At 42.1% G+C, this 27,882-nt stretch overlaps 1 protein-coding gene across 1 annotated transcript in view; it reads left to right on the top strand.

Moving 5' to 3' along the window:
• The window catches only part of TANC2 (tetratricopeptide repeat, ankyrin repeat and coiled-coil containing 2), a 244,554-nt gene that overhangs the window by 36,749 nt on the left and 179,923 nt on the right, over positions 1–27,882 (top strand). The window contains exon 4 of the mRNA XM_050715451.1: positions 3,671–3,770. Coding sequence (XP_050571408.1) covers positions 3,704–3,770 — 67 coding nt within the window. The 5' untranslated portion in view covers positions 3,671–3,703. The remainder of the gene's footprint in view (positions 1–3,670; positions 3,771–27,882) is intronic.

The following is a 27,882-nucleotide window of genomic DNA, read 5'->3' as shown; positions in this document are numbered from 1 at the left end:
AGATCTTAGTCATCCTGGGGGATGTACTGAGAGTGCAGAATTGTTTGAGTTTAACATTTGGGGTAAAGATGCAGCTCGCAGCATTCAGCTTGCCTCTCTGCTCCCTTGCCTTTGTTTTTCTTTTCTCTTTGTGCCTTACGCTATGAATTTCTGGAGCTCCAGAAACTCTGTGTACTTAATTGAAACCTAGCTTTGTTAGAAAATAAAACAACGTGTGGCGAGACTCTTTAAAAAAAAAAAAAAGCTACTTTTGTTAAGTACCATTGTTGCTATGAAACAAGGTTCATGGGGCTAATACCTTCTTACTTACCTGGTGATACCATTCGGAGACTTCTGGTGCACATCTTCACTGCATTTGATAGAGAAAGTTACAGCTAGGGTCAATGACAAGTAAAATGTCGTAGCCCTTGGTCACCTGGCTTGAAGACAGGAGCATCCCCTGGCATTGGGAGGAGCGTAAGGGATCCCCAGCTGAGCTCGGGCAGCAGCATCCTGTGTCTTCAGCTTGTGCTGACCCAGCTGCAGGGACCGGAGCAGAGAATTAACCTGGACTATAAGGTGTGTCGAGTTCACTGGGGTATGGAGAAGGGCCTGATCCAGCTCCTCCTAATACTGTAAGGCCATTTGCTGGTTAATCCTAATTCCATGAACTAGTATGACCAACAGAATTTTTAATTGAGTGGTTATTCTTATTATGTCTGGATTAGTATTAGCTAAGCAGAGGAAGAGCTGTGGCCATATTTGCTCGAAGTTGCAAAATAATGAGGTTGTGCGTGCAAAATAAAAACAGGAGTTGATTTTGGTGACCTGACCATTCTACTGCTGTATATTGATGAAACCTTGATTAATCAGGGTATAAATTCAGTGAGTATTTAGGCTTGGAATCCAACATTGTCTGTACGACACAGTGAGAAGCCACATTGGGAATTGATGCTAAACTGAGCGTACTGCCATCTCCCACCCCTGAGGGTCACCGAAGATCTAGTGGTCCTCCAAGGCTTCGAGGTGAGCTCTGAGTATGTGGAATTGGTCCTTAAGGCACCCCGGGGCTGGTAACTCAGGGTCGTAGTGCAAGACATCAGTTCTTTCTCTACCACGTGGTTCTTCAGAGCGAATTTATGGAGCCCCCCCACATGCCCTGGGCAGAGACTTAATCCAGTCTCGTTGGCAGCATGGCGGTTTTGTCATGTGAAGGCTGCAGGTAAACATCATTAGCACACTGTCGCCCCCACCTTTGGCATTGTTCAGGCTCAGTCCAGTTGGTTCCTTCAGCATAATTAGGTTAATTAAGTTATTCCTCAGCACTCCTGGCACACCTCCACTCATTTCTGGTCTCGGCAGAAGCTGACCTGGGGATAGGCCCTACGCCTCCTCCTTAATCTGTAGGAGCTTTGAAGTTTGGGGCTGTCCACTGTTAGTACAAGAATTGTGAAGATGAATTGTCCTACCAGACCTAGGTGGGATTTCAAACAGACACCCAGAGAACTTCCTTTTTCTTTTAAAATGAACAAGAAAAAAAAATTACCTGTACTCTTCTTTAGGAGGATTTTAGTAGGGCATTTCTGTTCTACCTAGCGTCACAAAGTGTTGCAAGATCTTTATTTGCCATCTTTTTACCTAAATCTGGAAAAGCAAACAGCAATTTACAATCCTCTTTTGCCCTTCCACCTGCATTGGCCAACTGCAACACGTAGTGCTGCAGCTCGGGGTCACGGAATGGCTGGGATGCTTCCTGGTGTTTGGATGAAACCTTGTGCTCCAGTTTGTGCCCAGTGCCTCTTGTCCTGGCACTGGACACCACTGGAAAGAGAATTGCACCTTCCTTTCAGGTATTTCAAAAAAATCAATAACATCCTTTCTACATTCATCAGCTTTCCTTGTAAAAATGTTCTTTGGTCATAAGGAAAAAGCTATAAACGTAAGAATTTTGTCTTAAATCAAAATTGTTGCTGCTTACTTGCTATATTTTGCCTTTTTCACATCCTCCTTTAACATGTAAATTTTTCTGTGGTGCATTTAGAATTAATCTAAAATCATTTTCAGACTTGAGCAGTTCCTCAGCTAGTAGCAGGAGGTGTTTACTGCCTTCTTGTCTTGCTCAAAGCCGAGATAAATACATTTGGATTAGTGGGATGTTGGAGGGATTATAACATTACCATGTTCCAAAATAAATAACACTTTGAGTTCAGTTGCGTTCTCTTTACATTTGACGTCTATGTCATATTTTCTCCTTCTGATGGTGCAAAGAGTGTTGCATATGAAAAAGTGTATTAATAAGGGTAATATAAACCCAGAGGCTTTCTGCCTATGCTGTGAGCTGGAACAGAACAGCCATCTAAAGAAATTAAATGAGCAGAATTCAGATTCAACACAATTGTGTTTGTGGCCAGACGGTCTTTTTTCTGTAGTCATGTAACAGTAGGATACTTGGAAGAGGGGCTTAAGCTTTGTTTGGGAGCCCTGGGAATAAGCCCAAATACTAGGTCTTTGTGCTCTTATGTCATTGTGCAAGGCTTCGGAAAGAAGCCAGGCAATATTTAAGCAATTAATAGATGCAAAGGAAATACTGGTACTGTATCTTCGTTAGTAATACTCACATGCAGACACCAAAATCTGCCATTAAATGTCAGTATCTCCCAGTAAGTGAACAGGTTATATTAAAGGGATTTCAGTGGCTTTAAATATACCTACAAAGCTTTTTGAATTAGGTATTCGGGATTACTCTATGAATATACTTCAGAATATTAGATAATGTGAAGTAACTCGAGGTAGCATTTACTGAGCAATCCTCCAAGATGGATTTTACATTGTTAAAGAAAAAATTCATGTTATATTTCTATAAGATGAATGTATTACCTTTTGAAGTATGGAATACTATGTATACAATGGAAGCAAAGTGGCATTTTATTGTATGTGCTGATCAAAGACTCTTTACTATTCTTTTGGTCTAGTTTGGAGCTGCTTTTCTTGTTGCTTTGACGCTTTACCTACTTTAATAAGAGGATGTTCCACTAGAACAAGCTGTCAGTGTGTCTGGTGAACCCAGAAACTCATTCTTTTATCTTCAGCAGCACACAGACTTTTTTGTTTGCTTGAGATGTACATAGCAAGAAAAATACATGGATAATGTTTGCTTGATTTTCTTTATCAGTTAACTTTGGTTTGAGTTGCTTTCCTCCTCATGACAATTTGTTCAATTCAGAGAAGAATCTGACAGTCAACTAACCCAGGAGCTAAAGACAATATCTTCAGCAAGTTGTTGTTAGCAAGGCTGACTTTTTCTACAGTGTGAAGGGTAGCAGCTCTTTCCAGCAGGTTTGGCCTTAATAGCGATGGGAAATGGAGGCAGAGTTGGCTAAATGCTGTGTTTTTCCCACCTTAGAGTGAGGATAATTTTCTTAAACCCTCTGACAATGTAAGTGGGTCTTGCTAGCAGTGCAGAGATTGTGTTGTCCTGGAGATAGTCTGGATGAAGGAAGGCCAACAAAATGGTAGGCTTTGTACAGGTGCTTATTCCTATTGCTAGGAAGCGTGTTCCTAAAGCAGAATTATTCTTCATTCCAGGTTTTTAATCTCATCTTTAACTCTTTCTTACAGTTTGTGTAATGTTTTCTTGTTGACCAAATCAAAGTGTTATTTGCTACAAGTAGTGTTCTCTTATTTTACACAGGTTTTGGGATACACAAAGTGGAACAGGATCGCCATGTTTCGAAACAGTCTCAAGATGCTTCTTACAGGAGGGAAGTCAAACCGCAAAAACAGGTCCAGTGGTAAGTAAATGCTCCTCATGCATATGTTTTATTGACAGTTCTTGAAAGTATTCCTTTTATGTATTGTGTTTCAGTTTTCCTGGGTCTCTTTTTCTTATTAATGAATAGAAGTATTAATTAATTAATTAATTAATTAATTAATGAATAGAAGGTCAGTTGTTGACCCTGTAGACTCAAAACATCATCGTGGGCCATTACAATAGTGTGTTGAGATTTAATATTAAAAATACTGGAGGTAAACCACATTCAATTTTCATTGCGGAGATAAGATGCAGAGAAAAATAATTTGTTGTACATTAGCAATGCTTGCAGTAATATTAGTAATTTTTTTCTTTGAAAAATGAAGTGGAGGGAGATGGAATTAAAGAAAAATTGCCCAAGTTTAGCCAGCACTTCTGCTAGTCTTTTTTCCCTGTCCCAGGACAATTGTTTGTAGTTCTGTCTGGTCCCTATGTCTTGGTCTGTTTATACAATTCCGTTTATTCCTAGGTGAGATTCTGACTGCGAAGCAAAATGTTGCAAAAATATTGCCGTGCTTAAAAAACATTTTTGTTACACTTTCATAGTTATTTCCAAGAATGGAGTGCTGGCAGTGTAAGAACTTTTAATGAGTTATTTCATTTTTCTTTTTGAAGCCATCTGGCAGTGCGTTTTGAGTATTGTGGGATATATTGTTTATTTGTGCTTGTGTGTCCATGTAAATAGTGCATCTATATATTCCATGGGAAACCATGGTGAAGATGCAGAGATACAACGGCAATAATGCAATGGAAAATAAACTTTTCCCTTGGCTGAAATGAGTTAATATGTATCTCTCTCAGTGCCAGAATATTTCCCGGTTTAGTATCTTATTACCCAAGTAGTACTGGGGAAGGAGGGGCGTTGTTTTTCAGCAGCGCAGCTTTACGTGTCCTGAAGTCGCCCGGTAGCAGCACTGACTTTGTCATTTCGGTCCTCGCACATCAGTGAGCTGCGAGCCGGGCTTCTGGTGGGAGGCCCAGCGTGTGCTGGCTGACTCTCGAGGCATTTGTCATGGAAGTTGTAGCAGTGCATCACGGTGTTGACTTCCTTGCATTTGTTATTGTAATTAGCACGTCTCTTGCAGGGGAAAAGCGTCTGTTTTGCTAAGGCTCCCTTAGTGCCGGAGCCCGAGGTAGTGGTTGTCAGTCCCTGGTTTGATGAAGCAGATTTTGTTTTCTTATCAACTCCTTAGTCTTTTGTTGCGAGAGGCAGGTACCCGCACACAAAGCCGTGTGGGTTTTGGGAAGACATGCCGGCAGATGGCTCTTGTGATTCTGTATCTCTGAAGTACTACGTTTTACAGTTTAAAGCCCAGGGATGTACAACTTGTCTCCCGATGAGACTTTCAACCTTTGGAAAACAGTACAGGAGACAAATAACCTCAAATAGTGGTTTCTGTACAAAGCCAGATCTCTGTCAGATGTTCCGTTATCACTCCTCTCTATTTCTTTTGGCTTGTCTCCCAAAGCAATGCATTGTGTCTGCACGGCTCTGCAAATGTGGGTTCCTTACTTTGTGAATGAAAAGCGTCGGTACTGAAATAACAAGATTTGATACGGCAATACTTCTGTTTTCGAGCAGAACAGAAAAAGAAATGTATTCTTGAAAAACAACGTGATGGTATTTTCTATTAGACAAAGTTTTCTCTGATGCCTAATAACTATACTGGACATTGGATATCACTTATTGCAATTCTGCCTTTGAAATAATTTCCTTTACCGAGAAATATTCTTTTTTGCTTTCCTTAAGGGAAGGGGAGGGAATTTAAAGAAAAAAAAAAGTTTTGTTATATTGACAACGTCCAAATTGAAAACATTCCTCCACTGGAAGATAATTTTTCAGATGATAAGCGTATCACAATATAACATAACCTTAGATTAATTCATTGCTGCCTAGATTTTTAATAAATGTATTTAATTCTCTAATTTCTTTGTAACGCAGAAAGGAGAAAATCAATAAATCGTTCAAGCACAATTCTATGTGGCATGGAGTATTATAAGCTTGAAATTTTATTTATTTGCTTTTCAGTTCTGGTGAAGTACAAAGTCGATGCTTTAAAAGTCGATAAAAGGGAGAGTACTTATCTAATGCTGTACAAAAACGGATGTCGTCCTGTCACTGGCGATGACGGAGCAGTCCCGCACTGGTCTAAGCAATCCGACTTTCACAGTCGTCTTGCTTGCTCTGCTTATCCTGGACTTCACATTCCCTTTCTCTTCATCTTCCCTTCTTTCTCTGTCTCTCTGTAAGCTAAGGAGAGGATCTTGAGGAATGCTTCCATCACCCTTAAATAAATGTACACATTTCACAACGAGAGCTGAGTGTTTCAGTTCGCTAAGGCTCGTACTTAGCACGTGTAAGTGTTCATCACCCACATCGTTACTGCCTTCCCAGGCCTTCGGCTTCGTGACTTTGTGAGGGCTGTTTTTGTGGAGGTATAGGTGGGAAACTAGGAGTTCTGGATTTCTTTTTTTCCAGCCAAGTGCTTTAAAAAGATTAGCTATTTGATGTTAATAATGATATTTATCATTAATGTGATTTGAAGTGCAAAACCGCTGTTGGAGACGAAGCTTTCCTGACCATTTTGGAGCTGTGATTTGCCTCCTGGTTCAGAAGCTGCTTTATCAGGGCTACGGTCTGGAGGCAGAGGCAGGGCGAGAGAGTCGCTGGGGACGCAGCGGCAGGCAGCTGTGAACAAGCTGTGCTCACCAGCAAGCCGTAGCAAGAGCTGCACCCATACCTGGGAACCTGGAGCAAACTGAGAACCCTGAGTTCTGCGTTGTGAAAGAGACTTCGGGTTTGCTTGCTGATTCACTTCCCTTGTAATGATTTTAATTGAGGTAGGTAGGTGACAGCCCGCTCTGCTCCGTGGTGTGTGTGGGTTTGGATGAAGTTGTACTGCGTGTATCTGAATTTCCTGTACTCCAGTCTTGTGCCTTTCCAGTCTGGGAATAACGCTTTGAAGCAGGGTGAAAGGTATTGTTGTTTTTTGTTCCTCGTGGAATCCAGTGAACACACTGGCCTTTGAAATTATTTCTCTTTGCAATTCTTTCATTTGCAGTAATGCAGTTAGCAAACAGGGTCAGTCAAGTCAAGCTAACAATCCCTGTATGTTATGATGTGGTTTTGATCATTCTTCATGATTAAAAGTACACCAGTAGTGGTAACAGTAAAATGCCTTCTTATTATTCCTCCTTCAGAAACTGCTGAGCAACTTCTCTGAAGAGCTGCGGTTAAAATTTATTTTGACTCAGCTGGGTTTTTTTTCTTTGGTACTCTTTATGGTCTTGCGGTTCAGGAACACACAAAATATTTATAAAAGAAGACTACCAATTAAGCGTGGATGAACGTACAGTTACATGCAGTAATGCCAATTAAAATAAATGAATTTCTACTGCAGCATCAGATTTTGTAATCTCCTGTGGTTAATTTTGTGTGTGTGTACTTTCGGAGCTGCGCTGATAGGGTTTCAGAGCAGCGCACTGTGTGCAGTGCAACTCCGGGCATGTATTTGTGCACATATTTAATATCATCGTAACAAAAATTCTCAGGTGACTCAAGGGCACTCGAGATATTTTACAGCAATGCCTTGAGGACACATCATGACTGCGGCAGTATTTTGATTAGAACGTATTTGCTTCTGCCACAGGCTGGGATTCCACAAGGCTACCAGACAAACAGCCTCTTTAAGGCCGAAATTTGGTCTGAGTATACTTAAATATTACCTGTATTTTTCTATGCTACCTTACTTTACAGAGATACAGATGTGAAAGTGTTCTTACTCACAAGTTTGTATCCAGGACTAAATTTACCTTAAGCATGTTCATTTTAAAGTGTAAAAGCACTGTGCCACGCTTCATCCTTCTCTTCCTTCTGGCAGAAGGTCCAGCACAGTCCAGCCAGGGCAGGCAGTCACATTAGAAGCTGAAGGGAGGCATCCCTGCGGGCTGCTGCTTCCCAGAAATATGATTTTCACAGCTCTGTCCCCCGAATTCAGCCCTCATGGGGCAATTCTGCTCTGTCATCTGAATCCAGAGACTACGAGGTACTCTCTTCTTTTTATCTGTTTTATCTAGGCCTGTCTTGTGTTTATTTATAGTTTGCTTGCTTATACTAAACACTCACTGATCTGGGCGTGTTTACATAGATCAATCCACTACTGTATTCATGCAATATTTTGTTAGTGAAATGGGCCTGAGTAATGGATCCAGTCTTTCCACCTATTAGAATTACCTTGTTTCATTTCCGAGCAGATGGACTATTTCCTTCTTAAATAATCACATTAAATTAATGCTCCTATAAGAGTTCAAATTCCCTTTAGAACCTGCTAAAATTGAGCTGCTAAAGTGTTCGTGTTCTACCTGTTTTTGTGTTCCTGCTCACTTCTTTGTGAGGCAGAAGCCCAGGAACTTGGACCTTATATTTCTCACAGAGGCTATGGTAGGTTCTTAACGTACTTTTGCCTTTTTTTGTATCTTAATTTTTTTTTTTTTTATCAGAGATATGTAACCTTTATTAATGTAATACAGTAGCCCAAAGGGTCTAGTTTTTTTTCTTCTGAGTGAGTTAGGAGCTGTATCTTATTTGTTCTTAACCGCTATAAAGCACATGCCGCTTATTCTGAGCGTCCAAGTTGGGAGCCTGCCTGGGTTCGTACTGGTTTTGCCATAGATGTTCCAAAACCTGTTCTGCTTTCCTCACTCGCAGGAGAGCCAATTACTTCCAACTTCCAACGTATTTATAGGCTTTTTGGAACCTGCCACGTTATATTTTAATTCCAGGACTAAAAGAGCCCCTGTCAAAAGCTCTTCTCTTTTGATTCTTGCCGTTGTAAGATGAAAAGCGTTTTGATGAAGGTCTCATCACTGCCATGCCAGAGCGCCATGCAGTTCCTTCTCTGTCTGATCTCTTGGAAATCTTAAGTGTAATTTTTACCCCAAAAGAGCTTTACGGGGTCGCAAATGCTGTTTGGATTTCATTTCCGAAAGAAATTGCTGAGTGATCAGGTCCAGCTGGTGGGCCCTATAGATGTTGGGACAACTTCATTTAGGAAGGTATTGGAAGCGAGACTGAAAGACCTATCAGAAGCACAGACTGTATTGTTGTACTGGATACTGAATGCTTCCACATGGCCAAGGTATTCCATCCAAATAATAATTCAGACATTTTCTTCTACAAAAACCTTGCTAGCCATTCATAAACTCCTTTTTAGACAAGTCTCGAGAATGTTGACAAATCCACAGCCCCCCTGACTTCAGAGAAATCCCGTCCTTGCGTTTATGAAGAAGGAACCGACCCTTCCTGCAAGCTCCTGGTACGCCCACTGTTTTCATCTCTGTAATTTAGTGTATTGCTCAGGAAGAAGTACATCAGATAGACGTGAGTACACACACGCACACCCATGCATGTGTTTTCCTTGCTAAGGAATACGTCTTTGGTCAGCAGGTGTGTCTTTCATGTACCAAGCTCTCTTTCCGGACAAACGAAAGATGTTTGGACGATGAAGTTCCTGCTTCTTCCCTGCTTGGCTCTCCTGGAGAGAACTTTAGTGGCCAGTGCCCCCCACTATTCTGACGTGTATTTCTTTACTTCTGGCCCACACATAGATCCTTTGTAACAACACAAATATTAACCTAACTTGCTTTATAGCCCATAAATCTTTCTACAGGACAGATCTGTTCAGACCTCTACTGTGTTTATAATTGTCTTAACTGACTCAATTGCTCTGCCAGAATTTATCAATGTGTGTTGTTTTGTGCTTCCGTGTGTGAGCGTTTTGGGGTGAGCAGGGGACAATCCAGCTCTGTCAGGCTGAGCCTTGCCAGTATTTTCACAAATATGACCATCACCAGCTGTAACAACAAGCGTGTTGACGAAGACTGCCTCCATCCTGTTATGTGCAACAAGCGATGAACGTTCTCACCCCACCTTTTGTCTTTTCAGAGCCCTAAAAGTGACTTTAACTGAAGCACCATTCAGCGAGCTGTGTTCCCACATCTTCTTTGTGGATTTTTCCATGCTCTCGAGCTTTAATTTATTGTTTTATTCTTCATCTTTTTTGCTTTCGTCAAATACAGATGTAATGCTAATCTTTTTCTGGAGGGCGATTTTTAATTCTTAGTGCTTCCTGCTTGTTGTCTCATGATGCTACATGGCATTTTTCAATGATTTCTGCACGTGGAGCTTTTTGGAGACATGTTTAAAGCCTTGCTCCATGCCTCAACCTCCCTTCTACCTTCCCATATTGTGCTACATGTATAAAGCTTTTCTCTTTGCCCCCATTTTCAAACTGTGTTTACTTTCCTCCTTTTTTTCAACATTTCAGTCCCCCAGAAAACTGCATTATTTCTGTAATCTGGGCTATTTCTACTTCTTTTGCTTTCTCTCAGTTAGATCATCACACAATTTTGTGGTTTTCCTTCTCAGTCTTCCTTATTTTTTGTCTTTGTTTTCTGTGAGTGATTTTGAAGAATGAAGTGTTTATTAACATCTGATATTTCTGAAATACTATATTTTGGACTCTTTAAACTTCCCCAGATTTAAACCCCATAGTAAAATCTTCCTTATTTTTTCCCCTTTTGGATGTTCTACTCTATTCGTTATGTAAAGATACGTTTGAAATGCAGGCCCTGTCTATCAGATACGTTTACTGTTTTGATACAGGTGGTGTTCCTATTACTTCATCCCTTTTCATTAAAGGAGCCTGGATCAAAAATGCTCATTCTTTTACTCCCCCCAACCAAAACAAATGCAAAAATGGAACGAGAGAATCTTTAGACTCTGCCCCACTTGTTCAAAAAAGTTAAATTTTAAAATTAGGTACGTGGGTTTGGGGAGGGGAGAGAGAAGTGCTTGATGTTTCATCTCTGCTGATTGCATTTGTTCCAAGAGTGAGAGGAAGGCATGCTCCGGGTACTGTACAGGGTCGTCCCCTTTACAGCTGCTGGGGGATGTTTTTCTTTTGCTGATTCCCTGTTTCTGATAGCTATCATTGTATCTGCAAGCACTCCTGTTTCTTTTTTGTTCCTCCAGTCATCCATGTTTTATTCTCAGATGTATTCCTACTTGCTGGTTTTTATCCAAGACTTATCTCTAGGTCACTGAGCCTATTCTCAAGGTCTTCTATACGGGCTTCAGCCCTCCTCAAGCCTGTCCCTTCATTAGCGGTTCTACAGATCTGATTGCTGAGATGAATTCACTGAAGTTCCTTCTAATACCAGGGCCGATCTGTCTCCAGCTCTGCTTTGAATGCCGTTTCCATTACAGCATCCATCTCATTCTGCCCTCCTCGCACGCTGCTCTGAGCTCCTTGACCTCCAGCGAGTTTATTCCAGGGAGGAGGAGGTTTTTTAATCGGGCCCTTTTTGCAGGCATCCATTCTGCAAACAAGGGAATTGATTTTTTTGAAATTAAAGGCCTCAGGGAGTGGTAATGTTGGCCAGTTGTGCTATTTCCCCTTCAGAGCTCTGCCCAGAGGCAGTGTGGCCTGCCTGCTGGTGCTGTGCTCCACCAGCCTTGCTCCAAACCTGCCTGAAAGCCTTTGCTGGGCACGCTTGCTTTGGAGCCATCAGAAGCGAAAGGAATAATTAATTATTTGCCTTTGACTGTCCGTAGTGCTTTCCGTTGAGCGTTGTACTGACAGAAAGCAGTATCTGACCCAAGCTCCTGGAGTTCATTGGAGTTTTGTGTAAGCTTTGCTCTCAGGCAAGGATGAGCAAGGAAATAAAACATGGGGAGCTGGGGTGGCTGGCTGGGGATCAGTTGTGTAACCTGGCTTCTTTAATGCCAGTTGAGTAGCTGCTGAATGCTGCTTAAAGAGTACAACTGGCTTTTTACTGTCCTGGTGACTGCTGGTAAGCCTTTAAATGACTTTGAACAGCCTCTTCATGCAAGGGCTATCAGCGCAATCAGTGCTGTACGAAAGCAAGGGCTATCATGCAAGGGCTATCAGTGCTGTACGAAAGCTGCAGTGAGGGTTTGAATTGGGGCTTCCTGTCACTCTCCAGATGCCTTTCGCCAGGGCTCTCCTCTGCCCTTCCTATATCTTCCCAGGAGCATGTCAGGAGCTGGAAGGTACGAAGGTATGTGCCGAGAAGCAGCGAGGTCCCTGGGGGCTGGGAGAAGGCCGGCACGGAGGGGATCTGGAGACAGGCGGGCTGGGCAGCCTCACCTCAGTCCCTGGAAAAATCCCGAAGACTTCTTTGAAGCCTTTTCCAGGCATGAAAGACAAGGCCATCAGCAAAAGCCAGCACAGATTTATCAAGTACAAGCTGTGCTCAGGCAGCCTGATGTCTTCAGTGGTGAAACAACTGGCTCTGCGACTCAGTCAGGGGTCGAGACTGGTGCCAGTACTACTTAGCATCTTTAGGAGCAACCTGGACCAGGGATGGAGCGTGTCTTCCCCACGTTTGTGGGCGATGCTTTCTTGGAGGCAGCAGGTGATGCCCTGGAGGACAGGGCTGCCGGTCTGAGGAACCTCAGCGAGCTGGGAGAACCTGGCCGAGCTCAGCGTGGCATCGTGCTTGTAGGATGGGGGAGCCCATGGACATGGGGTGTGAGGCAGCGTGATGTTTGGGTTCTTGTCCTTTTCCTGGCAGGTACTTCGTTGTTGGATGAACGGAAATAAAAGCGTGTTGGTAAGAGAAGACTGAGAAAGCAATTGCTGAACTTCTAAGGGAGTGGAGGATGGTCAGTGCTCTCGGGTGTTTTCCCTTCAGCGATTCGAGTGCCACAAACTGGTAGAAACCTTTTACATTTCCATTTGTGAAATGGGGACAATACCTCATCGCTCAACCTTACGAGTGAGCAATCTGTTTTTGTGAAACAGTTGGATGTAAAACATTCTCATGATGAATTCCGAAGAAGAGCTCACAGCGGTTAATAATTTTGTCTCAGAATCGCCTTTAGTGCGTGCAGTGTGAGTCAACACGTTGAGCTTCAAAATAAAACACTGAATAGGTGCTAAGCAAATCAAGCACCAAGCCTGTTATTAAATATAGCAGAAATTTTGGGGCTAAGGAAGAAATAGAGCATTATACTCTTACAATCAGATTGTAGGTGTGTAAAGGGGGCAGAATAAAATATGTATGTACCGTGTAATTTTGGATGTATCTGGGATTTCGTGGTGGTGCGTGCACTAGTGGGGCTGGGATAACCACCTGGAATCGCCTTGCTCTTGGTGAGCCAGCAGAGGGAGCAGAAGTTTTCTGACAAATCATGGATCCAAGACTGTGCTGGAAACATTGTGCTGATAGGCAAAGCATCTAGGTACATTGTCCATGTCAAGTGACGTTGTCCTCTCTGATTCCTTTAAAAAAAAATCTGATACACAATTCAAATGGAATAGGTACACTTCAAAAGAAAATCACACGGTTTGAGGGATTTATTAAGTCTTATTGCTGGGCGAGTGGAATGTCCTCTCCAGGATTTCTAATGAAACATTAACAATTCGCATATTTATACTAGTTTTAAAAATTCAGCTGTTTAATCCGTAAAACCAGTCAGAAAACACCAATGTCTGACAACAGATCTTTTTTTTTTTTTTTTTGAATCGGAACAAGCTGAGTTCCAGTACTTAGGTAAGCAACAGACTGTGTTCATTTTGTTTAAATCTAAGGAGTCAATCTAATCTGTAAGAATGGATTTATTTTTTTTTTTACACAAACCAGAAGTATTTTTTTTCCATTCTGGAAACTTACTGAATATCAAATGCTTATAAACAAATAGGTTCAGGATCAACACGCAAGTGTTGAACACTTGTCATTTTATGTTATTGTGTTGAATACATTCTGTTTTTCTTGTAAGCAGAACTTGGTGGGGCACAAAAATAAGCAAACGTCTTCATGTGCAGTAAAGATAATTAAAAATACAGTGGAGAAAAGCTGAACCTAAATTTCAAGCATTGTATTTTTGTTCTTTTCAGAAGTTGAAACTGCAATTTCTGTTTGCAGTGAAATGCTGCCTGCAAGGATTTCAAATAGATGTCAGTCATGGAAAACCTTAGGTAATTTCCTCTACTAATTAGCTCCTGAATTTCCATACCACGTGGCTTGGCACAATTTCAGTAAGATTTTCCAAGCAATAAATGACACCGATAGATGAACCAAGTACGTTTGTCTCACTGGTTGATGCGCTCCAGCAGGAGCGGGTGAATCTCTGGGGCAGGTGAGTTGGATTCATCTCCGCAACAAATTCAGCTCCTCGGGAAAAGGCTCTTGCAAGGTGGCTTTTCACAGCTTATAGCGCTAACTACAGCTAGCTTTTGGAAGTCCATGTTATCAAGATATTCTCTTTTCTCTTATTAATCTGTAGGAGTCGGTTCAATGAGACTAAGTGAGAATAAAATTTTGGCAACAATATGTAATATATTATAGTGTAGGTAAAACAAAAAATGTAGAACAGGAACTTTGAGTGCATGGAATGCAAATGTTACAACGTAAAAGTTGTGTTTTTTCATATTTGGCTGGGGGAAGAAAGGTTCTTCTAGGTATCCCTGGAATATGATAGAATAGTGTGGAAGGAAAACTAATTGCTGCGTGGGGTAGAGGGGCTATTTCAGAAACAGCCTGTACTCCCAGGTATAAAATCTCAGGATGCAGAGCAAACGTCTTGTCTGATGATTTCATGTTGTGTTTAAGCTTCTAAGTTTGATGAGAAAAGTCAAGATGAGACTGTATGTGAAGGGTGGAAGGTGGTGTTAACTTATAACTTCATTATTTTTCCTTTTCAGTGTTTGATTTTCCAGCTCTCCAGTTATAAAATAAGCAGCAAAGGATATAGAAAAAGATGGATGGGCTGTGCTGACAGTTGGGACGCTTGTAGTTACTGCTCTGAGAGAAGCACTAGAATGCTTTGTATGGCAGGGACCACCTCGAAGGGAGAGATTGATGAACTATTTGGCTACAAGGCAAGCAGGAGTTAGATCCCAAGGCTTTCCCAGTGTGATAGGATATGAAATGCACCTTAGAGAGCTGCTATTGTGGCAGCAGCTCGAAGAAGCTTTAGAACAGGTGCCTAAGATGACTGAAGAAGTTTCTGGGACTTCCCAGTCCTGCAGATTGTTCAATTACATATTGCAATTAAATTTAAAAAGTCTGTAAAAAGTCTCATAACCTGCCCTAGGAAGGAAAGATTTGTATGAACCTTGATCAGAGACTGCGCAGCGACTCGGTGCTCCACATGCCAAACGCTTGGGGCATACCAGGTGCTCCTGTAGTGCTGAAAGCGTTCTCTCCTACAGCAGGCTAGGAACAAAATGAAACAAAGCCTACTTTGGAATTATTTTTCACTTCTTTGAGAAGTGAAATAAGATGTGCTCTAGGTCATTGCCTTATGACTCGAGGCGGGCTGTGCCTGTTCTTCTGGTGCGTGGCTGGGTGCGTTTTGAAGAGGTTGGGTTTCCTCCGCGCTGCCTCCAGACAGCCGAACCCTTTCGCCTCCACATCTGCCATCTCTATGCCATCCCACTCCTCAGTCCTGGTGATCTGTCTTAGTCCAGGCATATCTTAGCTTAAATTTTCCACCAAAGGTGGGGGATTTTTTCCCTACAACAATTTTTTTCAGTACCTAAAGATAAATATTATTAACATTCAGTGTGACTTATCCATGGGAAGTGTTGATGGGGATTCTTGCATTTGTTTATTACATCGACAGATGTTGAAACCATCTCTCTCCATCCCAGAATTATATCCCAGGCATGATTCACATTTTTATTTTTGAGTTTTTTTGTGCGCTAAACATTGGCTTATATAAAACCTGCTGATCAGTGACTTGCTCTGGTGCCTGAAGTCCAGGAGTTGGACTTGGTCCTCGTGGGTCCCTTCCAACGTGGGATGTTCTGTAATCCTACGACATAAAATACGGTTCAGCCCTGTTCAGTAATTCGTAATCGCCTCTTCGTGTGTCTTCTTCCTAGCCTCCAGGACTTTTGGGTGGCTTTGCAAGGGTCTGTTGCAGCTCCCAGGTCAGCCTTATGTATATGAAGTTACTGGTTCTGCAGACACGTTTCACCCCGTTCCTGTAAGCATCTCTTTGATGCGCAAAGTACCCGTCACAAGTGTTGGCGAATCAGTCTGTAGTGTCATCATTAGATTTTTTTTATTGAAATTGCATTTGCTCTTCCTTGTTTCTTTATTCCTTAAGAAAGACTAAGGAATAAAGTCTAGTAAAATCTAGTAGTTACTAACATTTTTAATGGGAAAATTATTTTTCTTTATAAGAGGATTCATTTTTTTGGAAGTTATCAACTTAGAATTTTCTCCTCTTAAGACTTTCTTTTGCATACATGCAATCTTCTCTCTCAACGTGCATATGAAGACTTCTTTTTTAATATCGGATATATTTTCAGATATTTTAGATAATTTTTGCTAAAGCTTCCAATTTTAAATGACCTACTTGATGGAATTGTGGAACTTGTTGCTGCAAGATTGTACTGATGTGGAAAGATTTATTTTTCCTTTTATATCATCATTTTCTTTTTGAGGATATGATTAGTAGAGAGACTGACCCAAATTCTAAGTGTGGTATAAACTTGTCTGTACGTCTCTGCCCCTCATCCCTCCCCTCCCAGTTAGTGTATTCAGAAAAAAATCTTAAGTTTAGAACATGATTTGAATTTCCTTTTCTTACGGTTAACAGTGAGAATTGAAACAGGAATTTCTTTTCTGCTGTTCATTTGTGTTAGAACACTTTCTGTCACTGATAGTACAAGAATTAGTAGGACGTCAAAGTGATTTATTCCTTGTGCTGTTCTTGTCTGCTTTAAACAATCGACTCATCTGCTCTTTATTAAAGAAAAAGAAAACAACGAACTATTCCTTGTTCACATTTAGTTATCTCATTCTAATCACACAGTTGCTAACAGTGTTTTATTAAAAGAATAGAGGCTACAAAGAGTCTTCTTTGTTCTGTCTCTGCATTTTTTTTTAGAAATACAAGTTTAAAATGTCTATTTTAAATTAGCCTGTAACATGAACAAAACTTGTTTGCAAGTTTATAACAATAATGTTATTCAATGCAGGGATCTAGAAAGACTTGGGTAGATAAAAGTTCTAAATGTAAGAAAAACCTGAATTTGTGGTGTCTAAGCGTTCCTGCTGCCTTTTCATACTGTTGGCTGACCCACATGGCTGATGAACAATCTAGGAAATGTTGCTCTGAAGGCTGACCTGCAAGATGATAACCCACTGACCATTTAAAAGCTGATTATCCAGCTATTTTCTGTCTTCCCTTTATTGACAATTAAACCAGGCAGGAACCTTTTGCTCATCGCATACGCCCGCGATGCTTCCTTGCCATGAGATGGAGACGTGCGTCTCTGCTGGGTGCTCCTTGGAGAGGCTACAAAGTTGGCCTCTTTTCTTGGTGCATTCCCGAGGGATCATCATCGTTTTAAAGTAGATGCAAAACTGTAAAAAACTTCTTAGTTTCTTTTCTGAAGCAGCCTGGGAGGGAGCGAACTGTTTGTTCCTGCACGTTTGGCACCACGCTTGGGAAGGGCGCAAGCAGGTTCACTGCAGTAGCTGCACCTGAAAGCACTTCAAGGAAATTAGGGCACAGTGAGACAAAATTTTATCAGATGAAACAGAGGCTATGTAAGCACATAATGACACTGAAGCAGGCCTTTCTGTAATAATTTGCTTATTAATTCAAGTCAGTTTTCTTAATTTTCTTCCTGTTTCCCTGCGAAGCGTTTCCCACGCTGCGGCGCTCCCAGCGGCACGCTGAAGAGCACCGCTTGCTGCCCCCGAGCTCCTGGTCCCCCATGAATCCTTGGAGAGGGAGCGTAAGTGACAATCAGCTCACTAAAAATACTTCCTCAATCCGTATTTCACCAAAACTGTGGTGGTGGTTTTATCCACAGGGTGACAAGTTTAAAATGAAAGCGATTTTCAGTTTACCGAGCAAGTGGATCAAGTTTTTGATTGTGAAAAGTGAATTCTCTGGATGTGGGCCATTAAAAAAAAATAAAAATATTAATAACTGTACTTTTGTCAGAGTTTCTAGGAATTCTTAACTATTGAACGAGGAGTGCATAGGCTTCTCACCACTTCTGCAAGTCTGCTGTCTGATCACCTGCTCTCTTAAGTGGCTGTTGAGATGAAATGGAAATACGGCCTTCCACCCTGTTCCTTTTATATTCAATAGGGTAACAACAAAGAAAAGAGCATTCCAGAAAAATAAAAAGGTGCCTTTTTATTTAAGCATATCTAATACGTTCATCCTGTAATAGATTTGTTATCCAGTTGTTTTAGTTTTGTCAGTGGGTGTTTTGCTTGCAGGTTCTCAGGCATCATAGTTCACGGGAGGTCAAGAGAGGTTAATGTCAATTTTGACTTTCTTTCTTTCTTCTGAAGACAGAAAGCCTGTTAGGATTTTGTTAGTATACTTGGCAACAGCAATGATTTATCGCAGGGTCCTTTTTCCAAATGTGTCTCTTTAGGACACTGCCTGAAAGGAGCCCCAGCGGCTGGCCTTCCTCCAGCTCCTCCAGCAGAGAGGATGAATAGCCCAGCAGCTCGGGGCCGGAGCGCCCCGTTCATCTCCTGTGAAAGGGGGAGCGAGCTCGGGGGAGCTTGGGAGGGGAGAAGCCAGAGAGGAGACGAGCGGAGTGTCCTTGTGGCTGGTGCCGCTGCTGGCACCGTTGCCTTGGCCATGTGCTGGCGATAAACCAGCGCTGACAGCAGAGAGGAAGGCTTGGCCATCGGCGTAGCCAGAGAACACTGAACGAGCTCCTGCCTTTCATTTCCCGATTGTAAAAGCCCCTTTCAGTGCGCACGGATAAGCTTCCTTGAGTAACGCAGTGTAGCATCAAAGTTGTCCACAAATGTTGGCTGCGGATTTGATCATGGGTTAAAGAATTTCTTCTCCAAGCACGGTTTCTTTGTGCTCGTGTTTTACTTCCCACCTATTTGCAGGCGAGCAGGGGAGGATCTTCTGAAGCCTGGCTGTGAGCACCTTTAACAGAATAGCTCCTTCTGATGTTTGGACTAGAAGCGTCTGGAGAAATCTGGATTTTTAAATATACAGAAAACTGGTTTGTAAGCAGTTCTATTCTATGTAAGAGTTGTAATTAAGATGACAGTGGACCTGCTTAACTTCTATTGATGTGTGAATTAATTTCTTGTTAGGTATGAACAAAAAAATATTCAAAACTACCAAGCAACCAGCATATTCTTGACACAGAAGTTACTTTTTACACTGCCTTACCTTACATCTTACCTTATGATCTACTTATACTCTTAACTAGTGTGGATTCCATCTTCATACAGTATTTAGCATATTTGTGTTACTTTAAGTTGCAACCAACGTAAAGTAACATTGCAGAGTTCTCCAAAGTCTTAACATTTTTAATGAGTTCTAATGAAATATCCCTATTCTGAGCTCAAGTAAAACTAATCTTAAATTTTGAGTGATCCCATTAAGCAACATGAGAAGCTTGTAACAATTTATTGTGTTACCCACTCGTGTCTGCTCATCATGTGCTCTATTTGTAGTACAAACGCTCAGCCACATGAGCGGTTCTGGGGCTGGAACTGTTCTCGTGATCAGTGAGTGCTTTGTGCTGTGGTGCTTGGTTTTGGTTGGGCAGTAGCGGACAGTATCTGTAAAACAATGGCAACAAAGAGACAAGCCTGTATAAAGGATCCGTTTCACAAATGATAAAAAATCACCAGAAATCCTCTCTGAAAGTAAATCCCAACCTACATCTCCTAATTTAACCTTTACATCATAGAAAATGATGGGATGCTCAGATACTAGTGTTGACTGTAGGGCCGGGAGAATTCAGAAACCAGGAAACTCCTGCCCCAAGTGCTTGGTGTGCTGCCAGCAGGTTCGTCCTCAAAGATCCCGTTTGTTTCCTGCCCTGTAGCGTTGTGTTGGAATGGCAGTGCTTGTTGTGTGCATCCGTGACACTGGGAACGTCCATAAAACATAAAAGGTGACTTCTGTAACTTAATAGGGTGTAAATAAGGATTAAATAACACGACGCTAGTGTTATCTTCATGTGGTGCCCCAGACCTCAGCAGCTGTTGAAAAAATCTCTTCTGAGACATTTGGGGCCGTCAGCCCAAGTTAGCGGTAAAACCGATGGCAAGAGAAGGTGCCCTACAACCATAGGAGCGAGATCTGAAGAAGTTCCTGAGCTGCCAATAGGTAAAGTGCTTAATAATTGAATGTATCAGGAGACAGACCGCTGTGGTTATTTTTAAGTAGTAATTAAATCTGTAAATTTGCTAAAGTTTGTCATAAGATTTGCAGTACTGCCAAGGTATTTTGTGGGTAGCAGTGATCAATCCACAAAGCAGATAACGTTAGGGTGGTAATCAAAACTTGATTGTTTATTAACGATTTTCAGTGCAGCAGTTCCATGGATATAATTTATTTTAAAAGGGGGTAATCGCAAGCGAATATGTTCACTATACACATCAGTAAGAGCTGGGGGATAACTCGCTGCCCAGGTGAGCGTCTGCCCTCCTAACTTGGGTTGGTACAAAAGGCATCAGAGCTACACAAGTGGCTTTCTATCAGAAGGAGCTACGGAGAGCTGTGGTTCGTTCTCTGTGACGCTGGCGCTGGCTTTGTTCCCGGTTGAACCCAAGGACATAGAGCAGTGAGTGCAGGGGTGCAGGGACGGCAGCAGCCTGCCCTGGGCCTATGGGGGCCGGGCGTTGCTCTGGGGCAGAAGAAAGTGGTTTTTATCTTTGATGCGGAGACTTGTGTGTTGAAAGGGTCAAGGATCACCAACTAGTGGTTACAGGAGGGACACAGTTAATGTACATTGACGTAAGGGACCATACGCCTAACGAGCAAAGCCAATGAGCAGCACCCACTAGGTTACCTCTAAAGCGCGGGGCCAGAGACTTTTGTGTTGTGCATTTCCAGTAGGAAAGTTAAAGGCTAAACCACGCGCTCTGTTCATCAGTTCTTTGGCTGAGAAGGACAGAAAGCATCCTGGTGTGCCTGCTGCCTGGACGGCTTTGCGAGGACCTGCGTCGGAAGCCCCCGGCGCTGACGCTGCTACGTGTTTGCAGAAGCTCTGAGCAGTTTTTGGCAGTTTTTGTTTTTCCCTAATGCAACCTAGGAAGCTCTGTGCCCCTCGGTTTCCCATCCAGCTGTACAACCAGCCTCTGCGTTTGGACTTCATACGTAGGGAGTTTTAGGTTCATGAATAAAATATGCTATATAATTTCCAAATGTTATTAACAACAATTTCTGACTCAAGGTGCTCATCTTGTCATACCATCATCTTCCCACATCAAAAAAAAAAAAAGCAAAGCAAAGGGTACAGTTTCTTATTAACATTCACTTTACACAGATGTCTCCAGACAAAATAGTGATTTGCTATTAGTAGAGAGAAATCAGGGTGCCACTTTTCCCACCTGAAGTAGGCGAGAAGAATTGTAGCCTAGCTTAGGTGTACCTGTTTCCTGCCCGTGACAACGTAAGGGTTGAGATGGTTAACGTACATATCTCTGTCATCGATGTCTAAAGTTATTTAGGATTCGTTCTGTTCCAAAATAGCCCACGTGTTGGTGTTTATGACTTACTGAGAAGGTCCTGCACATCTGTAAATGCGAGGAAAAAAGCACACTTAGTGTCTGAAATTCATGAGAAGTATTCATGGCAGCGTGTCTGCTAAGAGCAGGACTTCAGCTAATAAATTTATCATGATGAGGGCTTTTTCTTACTGTGTTTTCCTAAATGCTGCCAGCGCAGTAGGACCCTAATTTCAATTCAGGCTTCCAAGCACTGCAGTAATAATAAAATAAAAAACACAACAAAACCCACAACCAGACAGACTTGCCCAATAAAAAACTCGTCTTTAATTCTGCAGTGGCTCTTCGTGAGCCTCGCAGCCGCTGCCTGAGCGAGTGATAAGCAATGGGGTTACTCCATCTAGGGCAGCTAACAAGTAGGCAGTGTACCTTTACATTTCAAGGTGAATTTATGAAGTGTGTGTACGGGCAGCCGCAGTTCCAGCAAGTGTCAATTTTTTCTTCTTTCTGATGGTGGGGCTGCAGTCAGGACGGATCCCATTAGCGCTGCGCTGGCCTCGCTGCGCTTTTCTAATGGAGCTCAAACTTCGCCGTAATCAATTCTGCTGGTAAGTGCGTTGAATTGTATCCGCAATGCAAATGAACTCAGGCTGTGCTCCTAAAGAGGTGAAGTTGTTGTCAGAAAACCGGAGCGGGAGGAGGGACAAACCCCGAAGCTGCTGAAGGGCGCAGGGACGTGGAGTGGCGCCGGGGGATGCTGCAGGTCCCTGGGGAAAGAAAACGGAGCCGTAACCCCAAGTGCCTCCCAGTGACCTTCCTCGGTAAGAGGAGCTTGGGTGATAAATGGGCGGACTTAAGCACGTTTATGAATTGCCAGGGCCTCTTAAGCCAAATTGCTATTTTGACTTCATTAATTAGAATGTCTCCATATTGCAAACGGGGCTGGTTTCACCCCCAGACAGATGGCTTGCTCCGTAGGAAAGCTAACAACGTGGAAACACCAAATGCGCTATCACTGATTAAAGTTTTACTTACGTTTGTACCCTGAATGAGTTTGCATCTCTTTTCCATTACCAAACAGGAAAAAAAATGCATCTTTTTCAATAAGGGAAGCTCAAAGAAAGCAAAACGCATGCGATAATCGCCCTGAAATGAATCTGTAAGGCGACATTTACCACCTTTAGTAAAAAAAAAAGCCACTTCCACCTTTGCTAATTTCCAAAATCACGGCTTTCTGGGGCCGCAGGGCTGCGTGCAGCGGGGAGGGATCAGGCGGTGGGAGCCGAGGCGGCCGCTGCCTGCGGCTGGAGCTTTGCGGAGGCACCTGCGGGGTCCCCGTGCTGGAGCCACCGCCTGCGGCTGCCCCCGGCTGCTGCCCCCTGACAAAACGGTGCAAGAGGCTCCGAGGTGAGAAGGGAAGAACCCGCGGCGGAACTTGGAGGTGGGTTTGGGCACTGGCTGGGTGAGGGAAGAGGAGGGGAAGCTACGGGGCTGTGGCTGGCGTAGGGTGTCTTTTGTTTCCCCGTTTGCTTCAGGATGCAGCGCTGGTTGTTTGAGCGCAGGTGTTTGGAATGAAAAGCTGGGTGGCCTTTTTTCTTCTGAGCTTAAATGTACATGAAAATGTGCGTGCCTCTGTTTAAATATTTACAGAATTTCTTGTAGAAACATTGGTTTGCATTTAGAACAGACTTACCTTTTAAGTGATTAGTTACGGCAATCAAATGCAAGGTTTTTTTCTTTTTAAAATGAATCGGGCTCTGCATCTCTCTTCCCCCTCTCTTCCTCCTCCTTTTCTTCACCTTTTTTTGCCTGTTAATTTGGTTTTGTGTGCATAATAATGCCAGAGAGTATTAATAGCGGAGCCTTAGCTGAGATGTGGAAAATCGTAGGAATGAGCACTTCATATTTTATTGATAACCACCATACGCTGTTTAGTTTGCATTGTGAATAATAAGGCTTTCAATTATTCCTGGCTTGCTTTCTCAATAAGATACTTATAAAAATGTCATTGCACAGTGTGAGGAAGGAAGTAGGGGCTGGGATGAGGGGGTCACGAGGATCCCAAGGACACAGAGGTACAAGGAGTTGGATAAAGCTGACTTTACATTGTGCTTTGCACATGTATCTATGTATATTTTAACTCTGTATTATTCAGATCATTAAGCAGCGGTAGGAATAATGTTGCTATTAAACTTATTAACAGCAAAAGCAAATATCTGTCTATTCTGCAGCCTTGGTAGGTCGCTTCTCGCCTTGTGGCATTGTTACTGAGGAGTGTTTGTTTCAGGAAGACCCAGATTTTTAAGGAGGATTTTGTATGTGGAGTGCTTGTGCTGATATATTGCTGATTCACGGGCTTTGGTCATGGGATGTTCTGAGCTGAGGGGTACAGAGGAAGGGCTCAATCCACTGGAGCAGCTGGGAGTTCCTCCGCAGGCTGCAATTGCTGCCATGCAGTCAAAATGTCCAGAGCTGTTACTGCAAGCTCTAGTGCGTTATTAGGGAAGATGAGCTGCTGGATTTGACTTGTAAACTTGGGTTTCTAGTGGGAAAATGTGTTACCTATCTAGCCAACATGCAGGGACAAACATACATACATACATATATACATATATACATATATATATATATATATATATATATATATATATATATATTTTGGAAATGCTCTTCCATTTGGGCTGCTAAACCTTGCCTCTGGAAAGGGAATAATGGAAAGAGGACTGAGGGATTCGTGGCACGAGGGTTTGTGTGTGTTTGTGAATGTAAATAATCAGAAGGGTTTTGCAATGAAAATGTTGACTGTCTCTTAGGTCTGATGATTGCATGTTTAAATATTTTTGCTTAAGTTACTGGAGTATAATAATGCCTGTATTCAGTCATTCAGTTTTGGTCTTTGGTTCATTTATCGTGCACACCCATTCCCCACCCCTTATTTATTGCAGTGTAAGCTACAGTTCAAGGAAGAAAACCTAAGTTTTAATTTAATAAAGCTGTGTAGTGCATATTTCTTGTTTCAATTAAATACTCCAAATAAAAGGAATGGCATCCCTGCTTCCTCTGTGTACCTCAACCATCGTATTTTCTAGATGCCACTTACTAGCAAGTGGCATAAAATTAGAATGATGCATCAGATCTATAGATGCTAAAAATAGTTTACAGTAATGGCAATACGTCTCTGAAGGTATCCTCTGCTGCTTGCCAGAGGTCTGCTTTCCCTTAGGCTTAGCCACTCCACGTCTCTTGTTTGCTGTAAAACTGAGATTTGCAGATGAGACAAACGAAGGCGAATTATCTCCATTGCCAAGCACAGCCAGAGGAATGAGCTTTTCTCTCATTTTGAAGAAAAGGTAACGGCAATGTTATGAATTGACTGGTTTTGTCTTATTTAAGATCTGAAAGGAAGTTTGATGGTAATGACTGCAGGTAACCATTTCCTTCAGACCGTTCCATCTCCCAGTTCTCTCATTTTTCTCACCTGAAAGCATCCTGAATATTTTCCTCGTAGCCATGAGGCATGCCCTGCACAACGCTGGCGTGCTCTGCAGGACCGGGTTTCACGAGATGTCTTCTGCAGGCTGGCTGGGTAAAGCAAAGATAAACGGGTTGAAATCTTGAAGGAAAAAAAAAGTTTCAAGTTAGCATAGTAAATGTGAGAAGATCACAGCTCCTTGTAAGTGTGGGCTGGTGAAAAGCCTTGCAGCAAAGACAGAAGGCTTCTGGAAACAGCTTTCACCATTAGTCTCAAATGTATTTAAATTTGGCTGCAGAAACTTGTCATTTTTGACTTCAGTGACACTGCCTAGGAGAACACTTTGTAATTGGCGTTCAGACAGCAGGATGTGGCAGCCAAAACAGGTGAAGGATTGTTCTCGGGCTGCTCCCTGTTGTGGACACCCTTGAAAAAGAGAGAATATTGCCTCTTCTTCGCCTTTACATGTTTATTATTCATGGTTAGACGGTCCAGTAAAATACAGCTGTAATTACTTTATCCAATACGTGCCCTCTTCCCTTTAATTGAAAGCAAAAAATAGTAATGTGCGGTGCGAGCACTTTAAGCGAGAGCATCATTCGGTTTGAAACCACAGCGTTTCTGCCCTCTTCTTAATAGTTAACTGCACAGGAAGTGTGAAAATAGCCCAGGTACATTAGCGAGGATGATTTAATAAGAAAAGAGAAATCATCGTGCTGAATCAAAGCCAGCAGAAGTGAATCAGAAAAATCAGGTAAGTCTTATCTGTACGAGTCTATCACCCGTGATAAAGACCAGCCATTACTGCTACGTATTGCTCCTGAGCTGATTTTTCTAAATTATCTGATATGCTAATAGAGAAGTGGGCTGGAGACAGCTGTTTCTTGGTGTTACATGCTGAAAACAAAATGGCTGGTACATATTAGTGCTGCGAAATTGCAGATGAAGAGCTAGCTGCAATTAAGCTATTTCTATTGAATAGAAATTAGTCAAAATACAATGATTTTGACTGGTTGTTGGGCAGCTGTTATTGGGATGGAAGAAAGGGAAGCAGACTTAAATTAAGGAAATTTGCAAACAAGTCTGCAGTTACTACTGAAAAATAAAAGTTTTTCTATTCAGAAACAGATCCTAGATGTGTTTTCAGCTATGCAATTATGGAAAGTTATTTGTGTGCTTAAACTCGTGGTGACCGAGTCTTGGAGCTCGCTGTTCTCGCAAGGAGGCTGCATACAGTATGTAGAACGAAAGCTGCAACATCACTCTCCCCCGGATTATAATTATTTCCTTTTGTGAAGCCTATAATTAGATATTTGCATGGCCTTCTGCTGGAGAACTGATTGTTTCATCCACTGGAACAGAGCGAGCATTACTGGGCTGCAATGCTGCGGGAATTGGATGATTCGGGATTAATAACTTTGCAGTACCTTTAATTGGAGGTCCTGGTCCGGGTCCGTCAGAGATGAATCTGATTTGAAATAAGAAGAGAAATCTGTTTGTTAGTCGTGTGGTGGTTGCTGCAGCTGTGAGCTCTGTCCCATACGGAGAATTTCAGTTTGTAGAAAGGCAGAGTGGGGCTGTGCTGCTAACGTGCAGCCCTGGGAGTGGCTGCGTAGAGAGCTCCGTGTGAAGGCAGCAGCAGGTAAGCTTTTCTAGAAATACTGTTCCATGATGGTTTATATACTTTTTTTTTTTTTTGGTATTGTTACTCTTTCAAACAGCAATGGTGTTCCTGCTATTTGATGCTTTTTTTTTTTTTTTTTTTTTTTTTTTTTTACAAATAGTGCATTTGTTAAACATAGAAATGATTTGGTACTTGCACATGCTTGTACACAAAACCAGGTGAACAGTCTTTTCATCCTCTTCTGAAAACACATGCGTAGTTTCCCGAAGGAGAAATGGACCAAGGTGAGAGAACCAGGGGTATGGCCATTGCAAAACAACAAGGGCACGATGCTGTACCTCTGAGGCTGAAGTGTTTCAAAGTCCAAGCATTTCAGAACAGGAGTTGTGGTGAAATGTTTTTCTTTTAAGTTTGTTTTGCCCAAAACCATGGGCACAAAATGTATGGGACTGTATAGTCACCCAGAGTGATTGAGGCTTTTGTAATAACATTTCCTATAATGGGCCCCATAATGTAAACTGTGGAAGTTCTCACAATGCCTTTGATATTTATCCCTTTTGATTTAAAAAGCACTGGCTATGCAAAGATTTTAAATTTCAAATGCTTTAATATGGCACAATCATAATATTGTAAGGTTGAATTTATTTCCAAATCCTCCGAGGGCTGTGCGTGTTTACAGGAGAAGCAGAGCTTGTTAGTACCAGGGCGTGCTGGCATCGTCTGTGAGTTGTGGGAACTATAGCACATGTAGGGAAATGGGATGCAGTTCCTTGGTATTTCCCGTGAAATATTTCAGTGCAGACCATCAGCGCAGCAAATTGTCTGTACCGTCACTCTGAGGAGTCGATTTGCTTCTTTCTGCTCGTCAAACATTTACATTTTATATGGGCAATATTTCCGAATGGTAAGTGGTAAAATAAAAAGTAGAGATTTCTGAAAGCTTGGTGATATGTGGTGAGAAATTCCAACAGGTAGGCTGCTCGGAAGGACATGGATATTTCGTGTAAAAACACCGGGCTGCACAGGACTGTCAGTGTAACACTGAGTAAATATTCAGAAGGCTGACAAATAATTTCTGAGGTCTAGCAGTAAAAGCCATTCTATGAATTTATTTTCTCTGGGAGATGCTGACTTAGTGGGATGTAAGGCCAAGAAACTCCAGTTTTGTTATAATAGTGCTGTCGCAGGGATAAATCAAGCGTAAGTCATTAAAAATAATTGCTGGCTATACCCCAATAACCGTAGTGTAAACATCCTGGTGCTTTGGTAGCAACCTGGTGGTTGTGAAATAATTGGCTAGGAAATAGCAAGACGTTCATTTTGGGTCTTAGATGTTAAAATTTATTTCCTTAGCTAGATTTTGTTGGAATAATATAGAATATATTCCTTTGAGAAATTCTGGTTTTCAGGTTGTCAGATTTAACTGATACATAGAGAAAATGGGTGTGCCCGCTTTCTTTAGGAGTCCAAAGACTGTCCTCACGTTAAAACTAAAGA

The sequence above is a fragment of the Cygnus atratus genome, chromosome 25 (assembly GCF_013377495.2).
Source record: "Cygnus atratus isolate AKBS03 ecotype Queensland, Australia chromosome 25, CAtr_DNAZoo_HiC_assembly, whole genome shotgun sequence".
In the NCBI taxonomy this organism is placed as follows: domain Eukaryota; kingdom Metazoa; phylum Chordata; class Aves; order Anseriformes; family Anatidae; genus Cygnus; species Cygnus atratus.
This window is presented reverse-complemented; position numbering and strand designations above follow the sequence as displayed.